This window comes from Cavia porcellus, unplaced genomic scaffold (assembly GCF_034190915.1).
Source record: "Cavia porcellus strain 051 isolate PalLab524CR breed Dunkin Hartley unplaced genomic scaffold, mCavPor4.1 scaffold_31, whole genome shotgun sequence".
Classification (NCBI taxonomy): Eukaryota; Metazoa; Chordata; class Mammalia; order Rodentia; family Caviidae; genus Cavia; species Cavia porcellus.
The window spans coordinates 29,026,004-29,052,479 of record NW_026947514.1 but is presented as its reverse complement, the minus strand read 5'-3'; the positions used below and the strand labels follow the sequence as shown (position 1 = coordinate 29,052,479).

General features: G+C 41.7%; 1 protein-coding gene across 3 annotated transcripts in view; it reads right to left on the bottom strand.

Moving 5' to 3' along the window:
- Zfyve1 (zinc finger FYVE-type containing 1) overlaps positions 1–26,476 on the bottom strand; it is a 56,113-nt gene that overhangs the window by 16,799 nt on the left and 12,838 nt on the right. For all 3 annotated transcript variants that reach the window (XM_003472396.5, XM_013155205.3, XM_013155204.3), the window contains exons 3-4: positions 11,047–11,551; positions 1,769–1,983 (exon numbers count right to left, since the gene is read on the bottom strand). In XM_003472396.5, coding sequence (XP_003472444.1) covers positions 1,769–1,983; positions 11,047–11,551 — 720 coding nt within the window. The remainder of the gene's footprint in view (positions 1–1,768; positions 1,984–11,046; positions 11,552–26,476) is intronic.

Here is a 26,476-nt window from a genome sequence, read left to right as displayed (position 1 = left end):
TTTTTTTGCGGCAGGGTCTCACTATGTAGCTCAGACAGGCCAACTGGCCTTGAACCTACTACTTACGTAGCCCAGACTGGCCTCAAAGCCGAAGCAATCCTCCTGCCTCAGCTTCCTGAGTACTGGGGTGACAGATGTGTATTACCAGACCCAAAAAAATCAAGGATTAAATGACAGCATACTTAAGAAACAAAGTGTTTATTATATAGCCAAGTTATATAGTCTCTCACTGAAAAAGAATATTATTTTATTTGCTCAGAGGCAACAGGATCTTCCTGATTATGAGGAGCTCTGGAGTAAAATGTCAGTATTTGTGCCTTCTGTCACCTAGTAACTAAAACATGACTTTATCAATCTGTGCCCCAGGCTATCTTCAAAATGAGAAGAATATTCCTTTTTTGTTTTGTTTTTTTCTTTAGGCTTTTTGAAACAGGGTCTCACTGTGTAGTTCAGGCTGGCCTTAAACTTACTATGTATCACAACCTGGACTTGAACTAGCAGCAACTCTCCTGCCTCAGCCTCCAGAGTGCTAGGACTACAGGCACATGCCACCACGACCAGCACAGGAAAATAGTTAACTCATGGAGTCATGCAAGGATTAATCCATTCATAATGTTCTGAATTTCAGTAAATAACAAGTAATAACTCCTATCCTGTGACTGGGGATTTTGTTTTGATAATTTTTTTTTTTTTTTGTCTTTTTCCTTTTTATCGGTACCAGGGATCAAACTCACGACTGCCTGCTTGCAAGGCAGGCACTTATGAGCTAAATCCCCAGCCCTTTTTTGATAATTTTCTACCTATTATACAAGTTTTTCATTTATATTGATAACAATTTTCCTTCTTAGATAAGTTAACATAGATAATGCTACTATTTGAAAATATAAATTTCATGTATTGGAAAATAAGCCTCAAACTCTTATTATGTCAGGTGTCTGTGAAGATGGGACCTTTTATGTAGGGGGAAGCGGGGCACAGTGAGTGGGTGGTGAAGGTTGTGCCCTCAGGAGCTGTCCACCCACAGAAAAACGGGTGACACAAGGAGTGGCCTTGCTCTCTCTGGATACTTTTTCCATGTTGCTGGCAATGCCCTCCACCACAACACGATGCAGCCAGGAGGGTGCTGAGCAGATGCAAGCACCCAGCTCTTGGGCTTCCCTGCCCACACAACTGCTGAACAAACTTTTATTCTTTACTGATGACCCAGTCTCCAGCAATGTGTTGAGCAACAGAAAAGAACATTTAGATAGGTTAAAAAAAAAAAAAAAGAAGCAAATCACACCTGTAATCCCAGCACTCGGGAGGCTGAGGCAGGAGGACGGTTATGAGTTCGAGATCAGCCTGGGCTACAAAGTGAGCTCAAGGCCAGCCTGAACTGCATAGAGAGACCCTGTTTCAAAAAAAAAAATGAAGTAAAATCACAGAGGTCATGCCAGATAGTCAACTTGGGTCTGAACATGAGTTTAACTCACTAAGAAGGCCAATTACACAAAAACACTTTTTCCTGTTCACCAAAAACTTAGTTTTTTTTCTCCAAGACAAGGCGTTACTGGCTTCTTTTACTGTAACTCAAAAGATTCCTTTGTACACAAACTCCCAGCAAGCTGAAGGAAGATGACAGGTACAGTTCTGTTCATGTACGCCTTCCTGCTTTAATATCTCTTTCAGCCCAGCCTTCCCATCACCAGCACCAAAGGAGCTCAAGGACAGAGTGTTCTCCCCACCACTGGGATCCCCATGAGAAATCTCTGCGACACCAGGCACTGACCTTCAGGGCTTTGAAGATGACCCCCGGGTGCCGGGGGGAACGGGTGGTATTGTTCTCTAGCTGCTGCTCCAAAGCACGCCGGAGCCCAGAGAAGTCTGTGGGGGGGTTGTAAGTCCTCGTTCCCTTGTAGTGAATGGAACTAAAGGCTTCAGGGAAGCGGCCCAGCTTCCTGAACCGGTCCTGGATAAGCTTCTCCGGCACGTCGGAAGAGTGATCTGTACAGGCAGAAACAGGCATGTGAGGAGTGACTGCATTTTTTTTAAAAGTTGCCTATCTTCCATTTAAAAAGTAGGGCAGCTGGGAGTGGGGGTGCAAGCCTATAACCCTAGTACTTGGAAGCTGAGGCAGGAGGACTGATGAGAGCTGAAGGCCAGTCTGAACTATAGAGTGAGATGTTGTCCCCTAAACAACCCCCACACACACACACACACAAAAAAAAAACCACAGTAGGACACTGTCTACTCCTTATACAAAAAATACACACACTCAACTAAGAGATTAACCTTGTCTGGAAAGGAGAAGGAAGGCTCCTGTGAGGAGGGTGTAGATGTTTTGAGGTCTGCTGTGGATTACACAAAAGTATCTTCCTCCAGGTTGCGAAAACCCATGTTACACGCTTCATCATGATGTACCCTTTCCTATGTGTCCACTATACATCAAGGAAAAGATTTTTTTAAAGTGCCCATTGTTAAAAAATCTAGGCATGTCAGCAAGGCATGTGGCACAGCAAAATACTCTCAGCACTCAAGAGCCTGATGCAGGAGGATCCCTGTGAGTTCAAGGCCAGCCTGGACTACACAGTGAGATGTTACCTCAAAAATTTTACAAAATAAAGTAAAAATGTGGATATATCAAAGCATTAAGACAAGTATGGCCTCTTTTCCCTCCTAGTCCCACAGTTTACTGCTCGCCTTTTCAGACTTTGTGTGGCCACACAATGTGCAGCCTGAAACCTGCTTTCTTACCGCTTGTGGATACATTTAACTAGCTCTTACTGCTGAGCATTCACAATTCTGTACTTTGAAAATGTTGCTCCAGTCTGATGAAGCTGTATGAAGGAAGGTCTTGTGCCTGGAATCCAGTAATGTCAGTGCATGTGGAAGACACATTCAATGTTTGGGGGTAAAGGTTAGGAAAAAACTTTTTATTTTAATCTCTTATATTTTAACAATAAAATACTGCAATGTACACTGAAGATATCAGTTCAGATTTAAAGGAACGGCCACATGGTTGAACATGCCTGTAATCCCAGCACTCAGGATGTTGAGCCATGAGGTTTGCTGCAAGTTCAAGACCAGACTGGGCTACAAAATGAGCTCAAGGGCAGCCTGAACTGCATAGCGAGGCCGTGTCTCAAAAAGACAAAATATAATAAATAAAATAAAAGGAACAGCCACTAAAATAGCCATAACTGCAACTATTCCCTGTACTCACTTTGCTTTGTTTTCTGGGGTTGTTTTGTTTTTTTGGCACTACTGAGACAGAACTCAGGGGGCACTTTACTACTGAATTACATGCCCAGATCTTTTTACTTGTTTTGAATTTTAACAGTCTCAAAAAAAAAAAAAAAATCTTGCTAAATTACTCAGTCTGGCCTCGAACTCGTAAATCTCCTGCCTCGGTCACTAGGTATGTAAGCCTCCCAGTTCATTCAGCACCCTCCAGAACTCAGAAGCAGGTAAAGTGGCCTTCAGTCACTGGCTTCTCCCACAGCCACCAGGAGCCCAGCCTCGGGTACCTTATTTCCTTCAAACACTACCCCAGAGCTCGTCCCTGGACTTACAATCACTGCACCAAAATGACTTGTTTATGCTCATTTGTAAAAGAGTAAGAAAAGCAAGCCAGCAAGAAAGAAAGGAGACGAGGGTGATTTAAAAAAAAAACACAAAAACAGGCTGAACATCCCTAAAGTAAAAATTAGAAACCTGAAATGCTCGAAAATATGAAACTTTTTTTGAGCATCAGACTTTGGAGTTTAGGATTAAGAATATTCCACCAGTAAAATCTACACCACAATCCAAAATCTGACACACTTATGGTCGTAGGCATTTCAGACACAGAATACTCAACCTATAATTCATTTTGCTACTGACCTCCTACCTAGCAAATTCATATCCATAAAAGAAAATCAAACAGAAAATCAGAAATACTATGACACAGTAAAAATCCATCAATTTACCTATTTCTCTGTTGCCCCTATCCTGCATAAAATCTGGCCATCCTAGTTCCATCTTAAACTGTAACAGTATCCTAGAATAAGTTTTGATGTAAGTTCTGAACAAGTGGGTACAAATCCCACTTTTGCTATAACTTTCTTGGTCACATAATATAAGAGTTATCTGAGTTCAGCATCTTTACCTGTGAAACAGAACTGCTAACTGAGTAGGCTGGATACAGTTAAACTCCACCTTACTCCAGAAAGAATGGTCACCATCAAGAAATGAAATAACAAATGCTGCAGCTGCTGCAAGGAGAAAGGAACCCTTCTATATCATTGGTGGGAATGTAAACTAGTAAACCATAACGGAAATCACTATGCAGGTTCCCCAAAAAACTAACACCAGCCAGGCATGATGGTGTATGCCTGTAATCCCAGCACTGAGGAGGCTGAAGCAGGAAGACTGCCACAAGTTCAAGGCCACCCTGAACTACACAGTGAGAATCCATCTCAAAATTGGGAAAAAAGAAAAACCTCATTCCACTCCAGTCAGCTATTCTTCTTTGAGGTGTATTATCTTCCCCAAGAGTTAAAAAGATATCATATTACTAAGATATATGTATACCCATGTTTATAACAGCACAATTCATAATGCTGAGTCTTGGAAGCATCCTATATGTCCATCAACAGAAGAATGTGTAACAGAAAATTTATTTATATACAATGTGGTAATACTCTGCTATACAGGACAAATTTAAGTCTCCTGTAGGAAAATGGATATACCTTGAGACCGTAATTTAAGTGAAACAAATCAGACATACCACTTAGCTACCACATGGTTTCTCTTATACGAGAAACCCGAAGTAGAAATAAAGTACAAAGTAAAAGAAAGATGGAAAACAGGCAAATAGATCTTTTCGCAAATGAGAAGTGAACCAAGAGGTGGAAGGAAGGCAGGCAAGAGGTGGAAAAGACTTTAAAAATTTAAATGATTGGGGCTGGGGGTTTAGCTCAGCGGCATAAGCACCTCCCTTGCAAGCAGGCGGTCGTGAGTTCGATCCCCGGTACCGATAAAAATGAAAAAGACAAAAAAAAAAAATTTAAATGATTAAAATATGGGCGTGGTGGCACATGCCTGTAATCTCAGCACTCAGGAGGCTGAGGCAAGAGAATTGCTGCAAGTTAGAGGCCATCCTGGACTACCTAGTGAGTTTAAGGCCAGTCTGAGCTGTATAGTGAGACTGTGTCTCAAAAAAGTTAAATGATTAAAAGATGTGTTATGCACATGCACCAAATGATAAATGTAATCATTATGCAGTAAAAACATGTACTAAGACTTCTGGAAGAACATGGTAGATAGATAGCAGCAGCTATGGAGGCTCTCTGAGATACCCCACTTAAAATCTAGGAATGGTGCTGTACAAGGAGTCCTAAGCAAGGGGAGATACACCCTGCCAACCCAGGAATGAACTAAGCTAAGAGAAACTAACTGGAAATCAAATCCTGGTGCTATAACAGGAACGGATAAAATCTCAGCGCAGAAGCTAGAACCCGCGTCACTGGAAGCCGCAATTTGAATGTCCTGCTGCCGCTGCTGCATCCAAATCTGCATGGCAGGGAGAGAGATGCGCGAAAGCTCTGAGAGTGGGAATCTGCGCACGGAATTGAGAGCAGGGCTAGCAGGGAGCCTACGTCGACTTGCGGTGAGTGAGCGGAATGGGAACCCTTTCATAGAGTAGGAGGCTCTAGCAAAGGACATACTGGGACCGGGCAGACTTGCCAGAACAGGATGCTGCAGTGACATTAGCCACATATTCCCCTCTCAAGCAGGATTAGTGGGGAGTGCCTAGCCTGCATGACGCCACTGACTAAGACCCAGTAGGCGAGCCCAAACCAGGTCCCAGCGCCTGGAGGTGCACCCTAGCAGTGAAACCTTCGGTAGGTTGACCTGGAGAGGCGGGCCCAGCAGAGGCTGCCTAGGTCTGTGTCTCCCTAGTACACTGCAGTGGGTGCCAACACCTAGCCAGCACAATTCAAACAAACTAAAACGGAAACCAAGAGAAAAAAATTGGGCCTCCTATATTCGCTTGTATGGAAGGAACAAAAAGAATGGGAAGAGGAAGCAACAAGAAAGGGTCCTCAGTCCCCAATCCTGAGAACACTGATCCAGGAAAGGGAAACGCAAAGGAGGACAGAAAACATCAAACACAGCACCAACAGACATAAAGCAATATCTCCAGAGCCTCATAGATGAGTTTAAAAATGAAGTATTTAACGAAATAAAGCAAGATATAAGTAGAATGGTTAGAGAAATGCTAAGCACCGCCCAAGAAAAAACAGATGGTGGAATGGAAGAACAGAAAAAAAGGGGAGAATTGTTTGACAGAGAAAATAGAGAAAACATAGAACACATGAAGCAGGTTCAAAGAGATTACCAGGAAACTAAAAACTCTATCGAAAGCTGGCATAACAGCTTGAAAGAAACTAAGGATACATTATCTGAATTGGAGGGCAGATTTGTAATATGGGAGCATGAAATGAAAAACTTCTTAAAAATAACAAAAAAACAGCAATAATACAAAGGCTAGAAGATGATAAGGCTATAACTTAAGAATTAAGAACGTAAAGGAAGAAGTAGGGACACAAACAGACGAACTACAAAGGCTACTCACAGAAATAATCCAGCAGAATTTCCCTAATTTAGCAAAAGTTAAAGATACTCAGATGTATGAGGCATACAGGACCCCAGACACCAACAACCCAAACAGAGCTATACCCAGGCATATAATAATCAAAATTCTAGAAATCCAATATAAGAACAGAATGTTAAAAGCCGTCAGAGACAAGAAACAGATCACTTACAAAGGAACACCCATCAGAATTACAGCAGACTTCTCGGCACAAACCATCAAATCACAAAGAGTGTGGGGGGAAAGAATTCAAGCTTTGAAAGATAACAACCTCCAGACAAGATTGATATATCCTGCACAACTGTCCCTAGAAATTGATGGAAAAACAAGGTGCTTCCAGGATAAAGAGGAACTAGGGGAATTTGCAACCACCAATTCAACTCTACAGAGAAAACTGCAGGATATTCTGAAACAGGAAAATACCAAGATTCCAGAAACAGCGGCAGAGAGGCCACAATGAATGGAGCAGAAAGCGAAATGAAGAAGACAAACTGACAACAAACAACAGAAAAAGAGCTCAACAGAAATGAGGCAGAGAAGGTTGGATGGTAGGAACAGCTATTTTAGAGAAAACAAGACATCATAATAGCTAGTGCTGATTTAGTATCATCTTGCTTTGAAGTCCCATCAAGCTTTTATTCTTCTATCTCCATCGGTCTTAACAGGTTGTATCTTATTGGATTATATGTGATAATATAAGCAAAAACCTTTATAGACAAGGAGATTATACAGAAACCATTATTCATTTTCTGATAGGTGGTTCTAAATACCCAGTAATACTGTCATTCTCTTGAATCATTTTACATTGTCTTGATAGGTTTGGTGCTACAGTATACGAAGTTACACTCAAAGATTTCAAGGAAAGAGACACTAGAGTAACTACTTTTAAGTCAGGGTATCTTGTGGTGAAACACTATTTTGCTTAAATGGTTATGCTTTGACCTATGCTGTTTTGTTGTTATGCACTCTTTTATCTCAGTCTCCTTTTTTTAAATTACTTTTTTATTTTTACCTTTTAATTAAGGGAAAAATAAAATAGCAGAATACATTATAGTAACCCACTTTGATTTCCTATTAACTTGATTTGAAACCCTGTATAGCCCTCACCATTTTGCTTTGACTGATTTTCCTCTACTCTGCTTTGCTTGATAGTACCAAGTTCGAAAGTATAGGCAAAACTGTAAAGACAATAAGATTCATTATGACACCCATTCTGGTTGACTATTATCTTCTTTTGAAGTCCTCTAATGTCTCAATGTTTTGGTTTTACTCCTTACTGTTTTGTTCAATTTTATTATAACTGATGATATAGGCAATTCTTCAGATAGCAAGAGGCATTATGGTAACCATTGTTGATCACCTGGTATTTTGTTTTTACATTATCTATTATGTCCATCCTTTTGATTTGACTGACTCTGTTCTGTTATGTCACATTTGGTTTTACCCTCTTCAAAAAAAAAGTAATAAGAACTGTGGGAGTAACAAAACCCAAAATGTGTAATTGTCACTGTACAAAAGAAAGGAAAAGAAAGCGCTCTAAAGAATATAACTACATATATATTTAAGTGTATAAGATAGATAACCATATTATTGAGTTTTGTTGGATCATTGAACAAAACTATTTCCAGTCTCACTGTTTGGAAGTCCACTTTATATGCTTTAATTTTGTAACTTGAACAACTATTTCTAAGATAACAATATGTAATCTATTAACTAGTGATTTCCTACTATTTCTTTTTTCTGAAATTCTGTACAACTTGTACCCTTTTTTTTCTTTTTCTCCTTAAGTAAAAAAAAAAAAAGTACTAAAAAAAATAAATACGCATGTACTATGTGTTGGGTTTTGTTTTGTTTTGATTTGTTTGAGGCAGGATCTTACTATGTAGTGTAGGCTTGCCTTGAACTCACTTTCTTGTAGCCCAGGCTGGCTTCGAACTCATGGCCAACCTCCTGCTTCAGCCTCCCAAGTGCTGGGATTATATGAGTGTGCCACTACACCTAGCCTGCTATGTGTTTTTAAAAATAAATGCTAACTTTTTTTAGTGCATGGCACAAGATAAATAAATACTCAGTTCTGAGGAGCTGATTATTTCAAAACCTAAACCTTCCCTTCAAAGTTGTAAAACTCTAAAGTGGCACTGAAGTACTGCTCACAGGGCGTCCTAAATCAGCATTTCTCACCTTCTCTCTGCACCTTACAAGGACTTGCTAATGAGTCTCCTTATCTAGTATGGAACATTTAGAATTCTCCATCTTCCCACAGGTCATGAGTCATGGGGACCAGCGCGATGGACTAGTCCACATCCATCAGAACAAGCTATTTTATGGACTAGTCTGTTCCCCGCTCTTGTCCTGCCACTGCCCTGGACCTATCCTTACCTTTACTTGGTAACCCAGTACCATGAAAACTTGCTCACTAGTCTCTCCACCTCCAGGCAGATGCCTCTAATTCACTTAAAACTGGCTGCTACACTATGTTTTGAAAATATAAATGTGATCATATAACTCTCTGCTGAAGATCCTTTGGGGCTCCTATCATGCTTAAGAACTAAGTCAAGGCCATCCATGATCTGATACCTGAGTATTTCCACCATCCTCTCTTCCACAAGCTACACTTTAGGCACTCAGAACCTCATTTATTCACTCAGCACACAACTGTGTGTCAAAACATTCATTTGGACTCTTTATATACAGTAGTGAATAAGACAATCAATGTTCTTGCCTTCATGTTTTTATTCTTCTGGGAAAAAACCAACAACAAATTAAGCATAAAATAGGTGTGACCATTAGTATTGACTGCCAACTTGCTGAGACTAAGAAATGCAGGTGACTGTACTGTCAGGACACTATCATCAGCAGTGGATTAATTCTTGATCAGTTCTGGGCTAAATGGGCTATTAACAAGTGAGTCTAGTTGGAGGTAGCGGTATCATTGGTCTGGCTCTTTCCCTGTCTCTCAGCTTGCTGGTTCTCCTGAGATGAAAGCGCTCCTCTACCATCCTCTTCTGCCATTCACTCCATGTCTGCCTTGTGTTCAGCCAATCATGGACTGAAAGCTCTGGAACTGTGGGCCAATACTGTAGAAACTTTTCTTCCTTTGAGGTGAATCTGAAAGATGTACGATCCAGACAAACAGTAGCATATACAAAAGTGGAAACTATGAAAAGGCAGGGTAGTCACTGGGGAACATGTACACCCATGTGCATGTGCTCAAGCACACATGCATAAACATGCACAGGTGAAGGGGAGGCAGTGAAGGGGTACGAATGGAGATTAGGGTGCCACCAGAGGACCTGCTATTCCCAGAACATCACTCTTCCCCACACCTTTCAGTAGCCAAACTCATAGTGCAAACATTAGTCCTCCTCCCGAGATCCCAACAGGAGGTGCAGAGTCCCTCCTCTACACTCCCACAGCTCCAGGACTAGATCTGCTCAGAACAGAACACCAGGTCATCGTCCCAGTTCGACTGCGGGCTCTTAAGGATGGGAACCCTTTCTTCACTTCTGTGCCCCAGTGCTCAAAACATGCCGTACACTCAGTAAACTTTGTTGACTGGTGAAAGATGGAACTGTTTTAGGGGCCAAATACTGCTGTTCTTCCTGCATCCAAACACTATTGCCCCCTGCTCCCTCATCTTCCCACACAGGTGATGACCTTGCACCCCATTCCTCTAAGCAAACAGAAACAGTAAGACATGAACTTACAGACACACTAATGCACGCATACACACCCCTGCCTGCTTACCTGCAGCTATATCCCTACACTCCATCTTCTCTCCTGTTGACACAGATGAACTGTCTGTGCTTCTACAGCCTACTACACCACCTACGCACTGCTCTCTCTTATATTTGTATTGCTTTATTTTTCTTTAGTTTTGTTTTGTTTTGTATTTTGAGACAGGGTCTCACTACGCAGTTTAGGCTGGCCTTGAGCTCACTTTCTAGCCCAGGCTGGTCTCGAACTTGAAATGATCCTCCTGCCTCAGCCTCCCGAGTGCTGGGATTACAGGCATGTGCCACCATGCCCGGCTTGTATCAGTCTGTTGTTAATAATTCATTTTCATCAATACACAAGTAACTGCAATACTCACCATCTTAAATTTTAAAAAGGAAAATTACAGAACTCCCCAAAAGAGTTCAATATACTCAGAGGCTTAATTCTGCCACTATCTGCTCTTATTCTCATTCTGACCAAGCTTCCATCCTCAGCCCCAAGGAAACAGGTATTAGCCAGATCACCTAGGCCCTCTGTTCCCAAAGACAATAGCAATTCTCAATCTTCAACATGGTTGAACATTTCACTCTTCTTCTTTCCCTTTCTGAGAAAAAGTTTTTCTCAATCCACGTCCACCTAGTTGTCACTACAGCCCAGTGAACCCCTTTGCACCCAGAAAGGACAATCTGGGGCTCGGCACCCTGTCTACTCACCAGAGCCGAGCAGCTGAGTGTGCACAGTCTCATGGAAAATAATAACTGCAGGGCCCAGAGTGGATAAGGGGACATCCAGGCCGCAGCGGGCAGTGGTAGCCTTAAGCTCCTTGGTGAAGTGCTTCAGATAAGCTTCCGAGGCATCTCCAAGGAACTTGAAGAGGTCATTATGCAGGCGATCTGCATGAGTTCGATAGATGATGATGTCTGAAATGGCCAGGACCTTAAGTAGCAGCCGTGTTCTCTGGCTTAGATTCACGGTAGCCCCCAAGAGCCCTTCCGTGTCTATCACTGCTACTCTGTGGACTGGGTCATAGGCTGCCCACACACCCACAGTGCAGGACTCCTGGGCAGGGGAGGTTTTGAAGACTTCACGGCCATAAAAGAAAGTGTGGTTGAGGGTATGAGACTTTCCATCACCAGTATTTCCAAAAATGGAAACCACCTTCAGATGCTGATCAGGTTTACAGTCCAATTTCCTAATAAAGTCATCTTCATTTGTTACCTTCAAAAACAAAAAAAGAAAAGACGACAATGAAATATGGAAACTGTAGAACTGCTACAAACACCTATAAAGAGGACAACAGAGCCCAGTGCAGTGGCACACGCGTACAATCCCAATGATCAGGAGGCTGAGACAAGAGGATTGCAACTTCAAGCCCAGGTTTAGCAACTTAGCCAGACCCTGTCTCAAAAAAAAATTTTTTTTTAAGTTTTTTCCCCCCTTTTAAGGGCTGAGACTGTAACTCAATGATTAAACACCTGCTAGATGTACAAGGTCCTGAGTTCAATCTCTAGCATGTAAAAAGGAGGAAGAAGAGGAAGAGGAAGAAAATGCTTGCATCTGAGGGTCAAGATCCTTAATGGGTTTGTCAGATAGGAAGGAAAGAAGCCTTGGGACAAGAGATCCAGCATTACCTCCCATCCTTAGCAAACAGCTCAGAGGAGCTTGTAAAACCTCAATCTGTATAAATCAGTCATAAATTCATGCTTATAAAAGATCTAAAACTGTAAAAATTTTTATACATCATATATTTAGTAAGGGCGTCAAGTTCAGAATATATAAAGAATTCTTACAACTCAACAATGAAGACAGCCCAATTAAAAAAAAAGCAGGGGCTGGGGATTTAACTCAGCGGCATAAGCGCCTGCCTTGCAAGCAGGCAGTCGTGAGTTCGATCCCCGGTACCAATAAAAAGGAAAAAGACAAAAAGAAAAAAAAAAAAAAAAAGCAAAAAATTTGCATAGACAAAGATAGGCTAATGACCAATAAGCACACAAAATTATACTCAACATCACTGCACTAGAGAAATATACATCAAACCTACAATGAGACATCACTTTGTCTATTGGGATGGCCATGACCAATAGGACAGTAACAAATAGTGGCAAGGAAGCAAGAGAAATTATGAAATGTAAAAATGGTACAGCCACTCTAGGAAAGTCTCACAGAGTTACCATAATACTCAGTAATTCTACTCCTAGGTACTCAACAGATTTGAAAACTATACACAAATAAAACTTGTATGTACTTTAACAGCTAAAAAGTGGACATAAACCAAATGCCCATCAACTAGTGAATTTATAAATACACTGTCACGTATATTCATACACTAAATATTATTCAGCCATGAAAAGGACTACTATCAGTCACTTTCCCATTGCTGGACAAAATACTGAACCCAAAAATTAAAGGAGTAGTAGTTTATTTTGATTCAAGGTTTCAGAGGGTTCAGTCTGAGTGGCAGGCTGACTAAGATAAAAACAGCACAATGGAAGAACAAGTGGAAGAAAGCTGCTCAACCCACAGCAGCCAGAGAGCAGAGAGAGAAAGGAGGAGCCAGGAACAAAAATACACCCTCCCAGGTCACAACCCAGTGCCTCACCTCCTCGACCTTCTGACCAGGCCCCAACTTCCTACAGCACATTCAGCTACAAACTCATCAGCAGATTCTCTGATGAGTACTTAAAGTTCGACCAGAACATATGGGTGAATGTTTAAACTTTAAAACATTTTTATTACAGGGGCTGAGGATTTAGCTCAGCATCATAAGCGCCTGCCTTGCAAGTGTGCGGTCATGAGTTCAATCCCTGGTACTGATAAAAACGAGAAAGACAAAAAAAATTTTTTTTATTACAGTAAAAAATACATTGCCATTAATACCCCAACATACTCCCTCTTGTTTCAAACAAATGACACTCCCATGATTTTTGCCAATTTCTGAAGTAGTTCTGGGAGTCCTCTTCATGAGTGTCTTTAGCTGTGCAGCCTCCATGTCATTAAAACATTTACCTTTACTAATCATTTTGAATTTGGGGAGGAGGGAGACACCAAATTGTACCAGCTCGCATGAAAATGGTCATAAGGATACACCATAATAAAGAAACATCACTCATTAACCCCCCTCAAGATTCTCAAAACACCTCCTGGGTTTGAATATGCCTACCCATCATTCTTGGCAATATGTCTTTTACAGTAATACTTTTTTTTCTTTTAAACATTCACCATATTTGTTTGATTGCGCCTTAAGTGTGTCCATGATCCAATAATCTTCCAAAAAGCCCTAACAGTAAACACATGAGACTTTCAAGGATCACTGTGGATCTAAAACGAACCCACTTCCACCCACTACATCATTATACCTCTGTTATTCCCACCTGTAGGGCTTTGCATGGGGAAAGAGTGTTTCCTGGGATTTGAATGCAGGGCCTTTTTGTTAAACTACATCTCCAGCACTTTTTATGTTTTTCAGACAGGATCTCACTGTCCTTAACTTACCTACGCTGGGCTCAAATTTGCAATCCTCCTGCCCCAGCCTCCTAGAGTGCTAAGAGTACCATATAGATGTACGTCACCATGCCCAACCTAGGTCAATTCTTAAATGTGTCCTTACTTTGATCTGATTTTTTCAGAAACTCTTTTTTTTTTTTTTTTTTTTTTTTTTTTGTCTTTTTCCTTTTTATTGGTACCAGGGATCGAACTCACGACTGCCTGCTTGCAAGGCAGGTGCTTATGCCGCTGAGCTAAATCCCCAGCCCCTAGAAACTCTTATTTTTGTTTTAACTGTTTGTCAGGATTGTACCACTGCCTCCTTTATAGTCTTGCTAAATCTTTGCTCAATAAACTCTGGAAAGGGCTTAAAACATTACAGCAAGATTACATATTCCCACTATTATAAAATAATATGCATGGTACTGAAATAATGTGTACTGACCTAGCATTTGTTCAATTTAGTTATGAAGTATTCTATGTCCCTACTGATTTGTTCTGATTGGTTGGAAAATAGGTAAAACTTGTACTTAGAAGAAATTGGAAAATGCACCCTGAATCATTTCAATTAATTTTTCAATAAGGAAAAATGGTTATGATTTCAGATTTTACTTAAATTAATGGTAATCTATTTAAATTTATTTTACCTAATGTTTGGCTGGGGGAATGAAAAGCATGTCCATATAATCACATTCCTTTTACTCTAAAGAAGTAGGAAAATGATTTTCAAGTTATAGAATTTGTAATATTTTGTATTATATTTCCAAAGTATTTTACTAGTATTCAGTCCTCAACATGCTTATAGTCAAGTGACACTTCTACAATGTGTGTGCGCGCACGCACACACACACAGACACACACCCCATATACCAATTAACAAGCAGAGAAGCTGAAGTGAAAATATATTTCCTCTGGAAATAATACAAATTTCATTCTACCTAATAACATTTTTGGTAGAAATGTAAAAAAAAAAAAATTACTGACTTGAAAAAAGTATCAAGTAATATTTTCTTGACAGTAGAAGAAAAAACAATGAAGTACTGATACATGCTACAATGTGGATGAACCCTGAAACTATGACTAAGTGAATGAAAGAAGAGCTACGGGGCGGGGCCAGGGTTGTGGCTCAGCGGCACAGTGTCTGCCTGGCAAGCTTGAGGTCCTGAGTTCAATTCCCAGTGAAACAAAACAAAACACAAAGAAGAGCTACACAAGGCCACATATTGTATGACTGTATTTGTATCAAATGTTCAGACAGGCAAATTTATAAAGCCGAAAGTAGATTAGTGGTTGTCAGAAGGTATGCTGCGGAGGGGACAGGGACAGGTTGCAATTGGGTACAAAAATTCCTTTTAAAAAAAATAAAATTCAAAAATACCTTTCAGGTCATGAAAATGTCCTCACATTACACAATGCTGTGGATTGCACAATTTTATGAACACACTAAAAACACTGAAGTGCACACTTTAAGGAGGGAACTTTGGACTGGAATGTGGCCCAGCAGCACAGTGTTTGCCTGGTGTGCTTAAGACCCTGGGTTCTATCCCCAGCATCACCCAAGAAAAAACTGAAAAATAAACAAAAAAGGGTGAATTTTATGGTATGTAAATTACATCAAGTTTTTTTAAAGCTTGTTGTTCAAACTTCCAACATTCATGCATTTTCCCCGTTAACAGGTAAAAAAATAGTATGGTCCTTATAAAAAGCAAGCCCAGAAAGGGACTTGAGCCAGAAAGACAAGAGCTGCATATTGGAGCTTCAGCAAAATGCTTGGAGCTCCTACTCAGACTACAGACCCCTAAGTCAAAGTGCCTAATACATATAGGTTATGTTTCCTCCAGTTAAAGGAGAGATGAACTTTTCACACCAGTATATTCCAGTCACTGGAGAAAATGTTTCTGATTCTCCAGACTCTGTATAAGACCTGTAACAGACAGACAATGAGGGTGGAAATATGAGAAATCTTTACCATTCCTTTCCTTTTTTTGAAGAGTAAAATCTTTCCTTTTTTTTCTTCCTTTTTGAGACAGGGTCTTGCTATGCAGTTCAGGCTGGCCTTGAGCTCACTTTGTAGCCTAAGCTGGTCTCAAACTCTCAACTATCTTCCAGCCTCAGCCTTGAGTGCTGGGATTACGGGCATGTGCACCACCACACCCAGTAAGAAGTCCTTTTCTTCTACAACCTCATCAAGGTGCGAAGAGTCACTATTCTATTATTGACACCACCATTAAAACATTACTAAGAACCTCCCTAACTCCAACAATTCGCTCAATGGCCACAGGGCTCATCACTAGGCCCATGAGCAGAGGACCATGTAAACAGGACACAAGGAGTCCGATGTCATGTGTAAGAATGAACTGAGAGCCAGGCAACTAGCTAGGAACATTAATCATTTTGCCCCACCTGACATCTTCCACAGGGCAGAACACAGCAGTGATATCTGCTATTATCTAGCAGATAACTCTGAGAACAAAAAGCTACACAGAACAACCCATTTGGGACCTGTGTCACTCAGCCAGCCTGCTTCCAAGTTGCTAAACTGGCTAAGCAAAAGAGACAGCCAAAAGCTCCATAAACTTCTGTCATCAAGGAGATAAATTCAGGGAGCTGACTGAAAGAGCCATTCACCTTTTCAAATAATCCTGGGCCTGGAACACTAGGCCTGGGAATTGTCACCCAATGAAGATCTACGCTATCATCAATTTATAAACCCACAAAACAGCAACATGCATCTGAAAAGGTGCACTTATAAGTCTTTAGGTAAATAATTAACTGTCTTAGGATTCATATTAAATGACATACACAGTATATAGACAACTCATCTGAGATGAGACTCAAACACTGCCTGTTAGCATGTGGTTCTAATTATTTGGCATTTGGTGTCCTGGGTAGGTTAGTGTTCAGTTGTAGTATATATGCACTTGAGGCAAATGGAAAAGAAAAGCTCTGGGAGAAAAAGCTCACAGGCTTTTCCATTTAATGAGCTGTGAACTATCACCTACCACATGGTCATGGCTCATTATTCTCTGGTAAAATAAGGATATGACTGTCTTTTGCCTCCCTGACCTGAGAGCATAATTGCTAATAAACTAGTAGATGAGCAAGAAAATTTCTGACAAAAAGAAACCAGGCTTTAGGCCAGACATAGTGGTGCACCCCTGTAATCCCAGCACTTGGGAGACACGCAGGAGGATGTTGAGAGTTCAAGACCTGCTTGGGCTACAAAGTGAGCACAAGGCCAGTCTGAACTACATAGTGAGAACCTGTCTTTAAAAAAAAAAGAGAGAGAGAGAGAGAAAAGAAACCAGGTTTCATTTTTTCCTCTTTCTGCCTTTCATGTTACACTGCACCCAGTTAAACTACTAAACTCATCCCTCATCTGGAGGCATTTTCCCTAGCCAGAGAGGCAACTGCCTTCACTTAGGTGGTAGCAAGACAGGTTTGCACTCCAGGAAGACAAAGGTAAAGAAGAGATAAGCTTCCCTTTGGGGAGGGCAGGAACAGGTCAGAGATGAGGCTCCTGCCCTACTAGTTCTGCCTGTTTGCAATTAATGATCCCACTTTGCTCAATTCCTGGAGAAAAACAAGCTCCCTGACCCTGAGCCCTGCCAATGGCCACCCTACCCACTTCTACTAGTCTAAACTGGTCCTTGGCCCTAACACAACAGCACAAATCAAGAGCAACTCCAAAGCTACCCCTCCCCAACTTCCTCCTTCCCTTCTCCTAGAGTTTAGCACTCAACCTCAGGCAAGTTAGAAACACCCAAATTCCACTGTGTCATTGTTACTTAACTACTGAAGCCTCCGGAACACAAGATAATAGCAGATTACATCACTCTTAAGGGCACTTAGAGGACTAAATGAGATAAAATATGGAAGGGGCACATAGCACAGTACCTGGCACACAGTAAGCACAAATGCTAGCCATTGCTATTTAAAGACAAGCAGCTGGGAAAACACCCAGGTGCACTAAGAAGCAGCTGGTCCTGCACCTGCTGACTGCTCAGAAATTAGTCATTCAGGAATTAATCAGCAATGAGGCAAGATCTAAAAGAATTCTACCTAGAAATCAAAGAATTCAGCTTGCTTCATCACTCTTTTCTCCCTCATCAAAATTATCTATTTTTTTACTTTTTTTTTTTTTGTCTTTTTGAGACAGGGTCTCACTATGAGGGTCAGGCTGGCCTTAGCTCACTTTGTAGCCCAGGCTGGCCTCGAACTTGCAAGGATCCACCTGCCTCAGCCTCCCAAGTGCTAGGATTATAGGAGTGAGCCACCACACCCCCGCTCCTCATCAAAATAATGTATTGTTAACACTCACTGGCTTTAGAGCTGGCTCTAGAAAAATGAAGGTCTACTATCTTATCAATCTGTAAGACAGTCAACAACATCTCTCTCCTTTCTCCCTCTCACCCCTCCCCCCATCTACAAAGCTTATGGGGGAGGGTTTTAGGGGAGAGTAACTAGAAATCAAACTCAGGACCTCACGCTTGGCAGGCACTGCCTCACTAAGCTATATCTTAGACCCCCCATCTTTTTTTGTGCAGGGTTCACCACGCAGTTCAACCTGCCCTTGAACTCACTTTGTAGCCCAGGCCGGCCTCAACCCTGCAGTGATTCTCCTGCCTCAGCCTCTCAAGTGCTAGTATTACAGGCGTGTGCCACCATGCCTGGCTCACAAAGCTTTTTAATTTGTACAGTGTTCCAAAAAGTATGGACAATGAAATACAACAGCACTCAATGACCCCTCTGTTCCAATTTAGAATTCAGAGTAGTTCATAGTACGTAAGTGTCCAGCAGTCAAACTCTAACCCACACAGGCAAATGGATTCCATTTTTCCCAGAGTCATTCCAAAAAGAACCACAACACAAAGACTTTGTCCCAGCAGCCCCGAGGGCAAGGGATGTGGAAGGAGCTGAAGAGGAGGAATTCAACAGCACAGTTACTCTATACAAGTTAACCCTTAGATCTCAGAATACACTTTGTAACTCAGCACTGCTCTTTCCAGTGCTGGTCTCTTAGATCCAATCTGTACCAAAAAGATCTAATCTGTACCACCATTGCGACACCCCACCAAAGCTTTATAAAATTTTCCTAGGAGGCAAAAATTAGTTCCTTCCCCCAGGTAATGCAAAGAGCTGCAGGAAGCTTGCTTACTCTCATCATAACTGTGTGTCTATAATAAATTCCACCCTAGGCCAATGAATGGTGATTTTGTACCTTTTCACTGAATTGTTTTTGTTTTCTGAGATGGTGTCTTACTATGCTGTTCAGGCTAGCCTTCTTGAATTCACTATGTAGCCCAGGCTGGCCTTGAACTCACAGCAATTCTCCTGCCTCGCCCTCCCAAGTGCTGGGGTGACATCCAGCTCCATTGAGGTTTTAAAACTAATTTAAGTGAACAGTTATTCCCAAAGTTAAATTCCTATTAATGATTTTTATTTGTTAGTTTACTGGTGTGTTTTGCTCTTGCTTCATAACTTTTGGTTGAATTTGGGGGAAGAGAACCAGAGAAACCAACAAAATTCTTGCTCATATGAGAACTGGAATCAATACCATAAAAGACACCAGAACATAATCCCTTCATTAAGCCCACAGACATGTACTGAGCATCACCTCATGTCCATCACTGACCAGATGTTAGGTCATCACAAATACAGAACTCTGGTAACATTTTGCTTTCTGCTAGAGAGGCAAAGAAAGTAAGCAAGGGGGCTGGGGATTTAGCTCAGTGGCATAAGCGCCTGCCTTGCAAGCAGGCAGTCGATCCCTGGTACCAATAAAAATGAAAAAGACAAAAAAAAAAGAAAGTAAGCAAGCTCTGCCTGAGAAATCCAAAGCCACCAGCATGTTTAAAAGAACATCAGACAATGATTTATGCCCATAGCCTAAGTGTCAAATAAGATTTCACTAAAAATGTGTTGAACAGACCAGTAGTCAAGTCTATTTTTAAAGTCCAAATGAGGACCAGGGATAGAGCATAATGGCCCAGCGCCGGCCCAGCAGATGCAAGGTCATGAGTTTGATTCCTGGTACTGAAAAGAAAAAAAATAAAGTCCAAATAATAAAGAGGTTCTAATCCAACAGTAAAACCCTGTCACCAGGAAGTCCTACTGAAGCTGTTTTCCCAACACAGCAAGTTTAGAAAATTTCCTTTCACTCTATCCTAACAGCAGTACCCATTTCCTGTTTACTCGTGTATGTGTCCATAGTTTCATGTAACAACAAAAGTGTTTCTCAAACAAATGTTTTCCTAAGATGACTGGAGTCAGAAGGCTGGCCCCACAGCACACTGAGCACAGCCGGTAAGAGCAAAGAGCACTTTCTAGGGCTCCAGTGTCCCCCAAGTGCCCCATGACTAGAGAGGTCAGGAATTCCCCTCCCGTGTCTTCTAACGAAGAGGGCTGGTGGTTCTGACCCTTGTCTCACGGACACTGCCACTGCTCTTCTGCCCTCACACAAACACTGTGTCTACGTAGAGATGAACCACACACAGTTCTTCAGAGAGCCACTGTGCACTTTTATCTAAATAAAAAGGCTTCCGAGACTTCAGAGGCATGGACATCAAGTCATTCTCCAGAAACCTTCCTGAGGAACCTCCAGAGGGCAGGCGCAGCACTCTTGGACACACCATGACAAAACTGAACTGGGCCACAATGAAGACTGATGTGGAGCTCTGGGAAAGGTGAGGACTTAGCGGTATAGGCACAAAGAGAGAGAGAAGACAAGAAGAGCACAGCATGGGCACAGCCTTCTTGCTCTGAGCCTTCCTCCGCACCCAGCATCTTTGTTAACATTGGTCCAGTCCTCACAGCCCTGAGATGCCCAACCAGAACAGCCCGGGCATCACATGTGCTGTTCACCACTCTACCCCTAGCACCGTGCCCAGCACATACAAGGCAATGAACATGGTGCACAATGTCTAGATGCTGTCTTCTCTCAGGCAGGGAGCAGCATAGCATCACTACCATGGGTTCAATTAAGCTCACGGACCATCACCTAAAACCACAACCCGCTTCACAGATTAGCCGTGAGGATTACATGAGACAATGTACAGTGAACACTACAATGTACAGAGACAATGTACTAGCCATGCAGTAACTGCTAGAAGTGCTGACTGACTGACACTGCTGTAGCTTCCTGTTTGCTGCTGAGCCACAGTACTCAGCACTATCAGAGATCTTCTTTCCATTACCCCAAACAAAAACTCTACAGGAAAGTTTCCAACAAATGCTTCATTAAAGAAACAGGGACAACTGAACAAGGAGGATACTTAGTCAATACCTGCCATTCCCCACCTCAAAAGGGTATGTCTTTTCAATTAGAAAAAAAACTCGTAGTCAGGCATGATGGCACATGCCTGTAACCCCAGAACTCGGGAGGCTGAGGCTGGAGGATCGGTGTGAATTAAAGACCAGCCTGAGCTCAAGGTCAGCCTGAACTGTACAGTGAGATCCTGTAACAAAAAAGACCCAAAAAAAAATTAAAAAATAAAAAACGCTGTTGTAAGATTGCATACTACATTTATTATTCATAAGAAAGCATTCAGTCTTCTTGAAAAGAATCTGACATGATTCCAAGACTTACTACGCACTACTACAGCAGAGACTTGCTAAAATGTTCTCAGTTTATGCTAAAAATCTTAAGAGACAACGCAGTTTTATAAAGGGATCTTTGGTGCCTGAGGTAGGGGCCTGATTTCTAATCTCTCTAGAACGTGACAGTGAAGCCCTGATGAAGGAATAATGTAGGATATCTCTTTAAATTCAGTAAAGATAATGATCCTCCAGAGACATAAATCAGCTGCCTCTGAATTCCTGTATCTTCTCTGTACACTCCACCCTCCAACACTGTGCACCTGACCTTATCTATAGTTATCTGTTCTCACTATGTCATCATCTCTCAAGGCCATGCTTCAGTGCTCCTCAGTATCTTTGTGTAACCATATAGTTGACACTCACCAAAGTTTGAATTAACTGACTCTTTTTCCTCATTACTAGCTCATGTGATAATCTGGTTTGCATCCCCCCAAAACTCACACAGTGTATGTGATAATAGGAGGTAAGACCTTTTTTTTCTTTTTTTAATCAGTATCAGGGATCGAACTCACGACTGCATGCTTGCAAGGCAGGTACTTATGGCGCTGAGCTAAAATCCCCAGCCCCAAATAGTAGGTAAGACTTTTAGGAGGTAAACTTCTCATGGGTGGGATAAAAGGGCTTGAAGGATGGGTTTGCTCCCTTCCCCATGTGAGGACACAGAATTTGTCCCTGGCTGAAGGAAGCAACACTCAAGGCACCATCTTGGAACTAGAGGCCCCAACCTCAGCAGACACCAAACCTGATGTCTTGATCTTGGAATTCAGCCTACAGAACTGAGGAGAAAACTTCCAATTACTTACAAATTACACAGTTCCAGATATTGTGTCAGAGAACCATAAGCAAGCAAGATACTCAAATCCGAACAACATTTTTGAGTACCTAGTTCAGGCCTAACATTGATGAACAAGGGAGTCAAAAATCATTGTTTAGGGGCTGGGGATTTAGCTCAGTGGCACAAGCGCCTGCCTTGCAAGTATGCAGTCGTGAGTTCGATCCCTGGTACCGATAAAAACGAAAAAGACAAAAAAAAAAATCATTGTCTAGTAAAAATGTTCTAAATAAGAAGAACATGTTCAAATGGGAATAGGAACAATGGAGGGGAAGGGGAAAAGGGTTTTAAAAAAGCAAAGAAAAAATGGAAACAAAGCTTTTATAAACAGGAAGGGGATAAAATATTGATGGGGGAGGGGAATGGAAAAAAATAAGAATAAAGACACTAAGTACAGGTACATATTCCCTATGATGATCATTACATACAACAAACATGTAGTAAGTAAAATAAACAAACTAGTCACTGCCCTGTAGGGACTGCTAACTAGGTATAGTGTCTTCTTGTAGAGTAAGGAAAATATTTTAGATCTAGATAAAGAAGGAGGCTGTACTACACCTGGATGTCTGTGTCGACATGTCAGGACCAGACTCTATTAGTTCTTCTCGAGCACTAGCATACAGTCAAAAGACACAGTAATAATCTAAGCTGAAGATCAGGAAGGTGGGGAAAAAATACAGGAGCTACCAGAAAGCCACACTACCCTCCAGTGAAGACAAGAGGTCAGCACTCAGCTCTCTCTCTAGCTGGTTCCCATCTCTGCTCAAGAACCCAGCCATCCCCAAGAGGAACCAGTCAAGCAGGTAAAAGCCCTTGGAAAGAGGGTCAAACTGGACAAAAGCATTCTTTAAGAAAGCACCTGCTCTTTCCTGACTCCAAAAGTCCTTGGTGTCTCTTTCCATGGGTGCCTCCAACTCTTCTTGCCTAGAACTTTCTAAGGTTTGTTTCCTTCTCTCTTTTATAGTCTCTCATTAGCTTTCCTCTGATTTCCTAACCCCAATTTAAATGTGCTCAGTGCAGACAGGCGTGGTGGCTCACGCCTGTAATCCCAGCCCTTGGGAGGCTGAGGCAAAGCGAGCTCAAGACCAGCCTGAACTGCACAGAGACCCTGTCTCAAAAAGACAAAAAAAAAAAAAAAAAAGTGCTCAGTGCATTTAACAGTTCTAACCTCAGAGAGAAATGATCTCACAGCTCTTCTCAAAGCAGGCAAGATTCCCCCAACAGTTCAGCCAGCCATCAGAAGTGCTTCTATGCTACTTAATCTTTGAGCTGTACCTCTAGGTGGTACAGCTAACAGATGCAGCCACAGGGAAAACAAGGTCATCTTATCAAGAAACCTGCCTATTATGTTAACCCTAGCTCAAAAAGCCAACTCCTACCCAATTTCAAAGAATTCAATCACTTCAACAAACTGGCAGACAACAAAAAGAGAAGGGCACACAAAAAGAAGTAACTTAAAATAGTTAAAGACAGGTTCCCTATAAAGCTGACTCACAGTGGTTTTGATGGTTTATATAGGTTGAATTTACCCCAGCTCTGTACTAAACAAGACATTCTCCCAGGTTAAATGCCACAAGAATGAAATAACTGAATGAGTAGAAGGCTCAGAGGACTTGCAAGATGCTGAGCAGAAAATCAAGGCACACAATAGAAGTCCTTTCAACTTTCTGTTTGTCTGAATCATCCTCAGCTCTCTGTTTCCCAGTAATCCTGTTCAGTGTCTCTCCGCTACCACCACCACTAAACAAAGGGGGCTTTTTACTTGGGTTTCTGTGAGTGAAAGGCAGCAGGGGAGGGAGGCTCTGCCACTCACCCAATTATTTCTTATTATTTTGACAAACAGCTCCTAAGTAGATCTACAGTTATTTGTTACTTTTTTTTTTTTTTTTTTTTTTTTTTTTTTTTTCTGGAGACTGGGTCTCACTATGTAGTTCAGGCTGGCCTTGAATTCACTCTGTCGCCCAGGCTGGGCTGGCCTCAAATTCACTACAATCCTCCTGCCTCAACCCCCTTGCCCCTACGCCCTGCTCATTTGTTACCTATTTTAGATGGCACCTGTGAACCTAATAGTAAACAGGTTCACATTCTGAGCAGAATTCTCCAAAAGGACCACCAGCCACAGCCCCAAGATCTGTCCTTACACTGGCCACATAATGATACAAATGAGAAATTTCAACCATTTCAATGATTAAGACCTAGTGGTTTGGGGCTGAGGGTTTAGCTCAGCGGCATAAGCGCCTGCCTTGCAAGCAGGCAGTCATGAGTTCGATCCCCGGTACCGATAAAAAGGAAAAAGACAAAAAAAAAAAAAAAAAGACCTAGTGGTTTATTCTCTATTGACTAGAATCAAGGCCTAGGGGACATCTGCTGGCTCATCTGAAACAGAGGGCCTGGAAAGAGCAAACTCCAAGAAATGGCCCTAGCCTAGGAGCCAGAGGACAGGACCCAGAAGGCCAACAGCAAATGAGCTAAGACAAGGGCTGTACAGAAACGTGGCATGCCAACACAGCCAGTGTGTGGTAAAGTATTTCCCTACAATAAGAAAACATCCTCCACGATTTTCTATTCTTGAATCCCACTAGAATACTAGTCTCTTTTAAGCAATTCAAGGAAAAAAAAAAAAAAAAGCAAAGTCCCCGTATTTTGAGCAGCACTATTCTGGGACTGTAAACATGTGAAGCAGCCAAACAATGATGGGTCTCCTTAAAGGAGCGAGCTCAGTGAGGTGACCAGTGACTTGTCTGAAGGGAAGAGGACTCTTGAGCTCCCGTTTCCAAGGCTACATCTGAACAGCAGGGCCTGGCCTAGCCACACACTTTGTTAGCCTCTAACTGACCACTCTTGGGCCATGAGCTTCCTCCTAGACCTACACAATCAGCATAAGGACTTCACTTCACAGGTTTTAACAAGAAAAGCTCCTGGATGGACACGGTGGCACACACCTATAATCCCAACACTCAGGAGGCTAAAGCAGAAGGATCCCTACAAGTTCAAGACCATTTTTGGCTACAAAGTGAGCTCAAGGCCAGCCTGAACTGCATAGTGAGACCCTGTCTCAAACAGAAAATAAAAAAGAAGAGAAGAGAGGGAGGGGAAAAAGAAAAAGAGGAAAAGGAGGCTGAGGCGAGGGGAAGGGAGAGGAGCTAAATTCCTGGGTCTTCCTAATGCTCCTTCTCACAGGAGGTCAGCTGGCATTAAGGTGAAACAGGCAAAACTCCTCTGCAGCTTGCTTTTCTGCTCTCTCAGGAAGAAGAGAGCCAGATTTAATTTGTAGAAAAGAGATAAAGGAAGCTGGGCATGGTAGTGCCTGCCAGTAATGCCAGCACTCAGAGGCTAAAACCAGAGGACTGATCACCAGTTCAATGCCAGCCTGAAGTACATAGCAAGACCATCTCAAAAAAAAACCGGGGGGAGGGGGGAGCTAGTTTTTTAAAAAGGATAAACAGGGCTGGGGATTTAGCTCAGTGGTATAAATGTCTGCCTAGCAAGCATGAGTTCAATCCCTGGCACCAAAATTAATTAATTAATTTAAAAAATTTTTTTTAATTTTTAAAAATCAAAAACCATGTATGGATTGTTTTGTTTTGGTGAAGCGATTGAATATAGGACCTTACAACTGAGCTACAACCCTTTATATTTTTAATTTTGAGACAGCGTCTCCCTGAGCTCAGACTTGTGATCCTTTTACCTCAGCCTCCCAGAATGCTAGGATTACAGGCATGTGCCACCATGCCCAGCTTTGTGTGGGTTTAAAAAAAAAAAAATACAGTAAGGGGAAAAATATCTTTTAATATTTCACCCATTTCCACCTTAACCAGTAAACATCCTGAAAAGCAAAATGTCTTACTCCCTCATGACCCAAAAGATGGGAAAATGCCATCTTCTTCATCTAAAAATCCTAACTGCAAGAAACTTTATTCTTCTAACCTTTGATATATTTGCTGAGGGTTTTGCCTATGGCTTCAGGAAATTATAAATGACTAGTCAGCATGGATTATTTATTTATTATGGGCTCTAAATAATGGATCTGTAAGTCCTTTGGTTTTCCAAGTACAGTTCCATTGAAACCTAGAAAAAAATCAATGACTACAACCCAGAAAGACTAATCATTTCACTAGAGAGATTACAAAATATGCCAAAAGAGAATACTGACTGAACCACACACACAATTACTTGTGAAAAGCAAGCAAAACTAAAAGAAGTTGGAAGAACTGCTGTTTGGTTAAAAA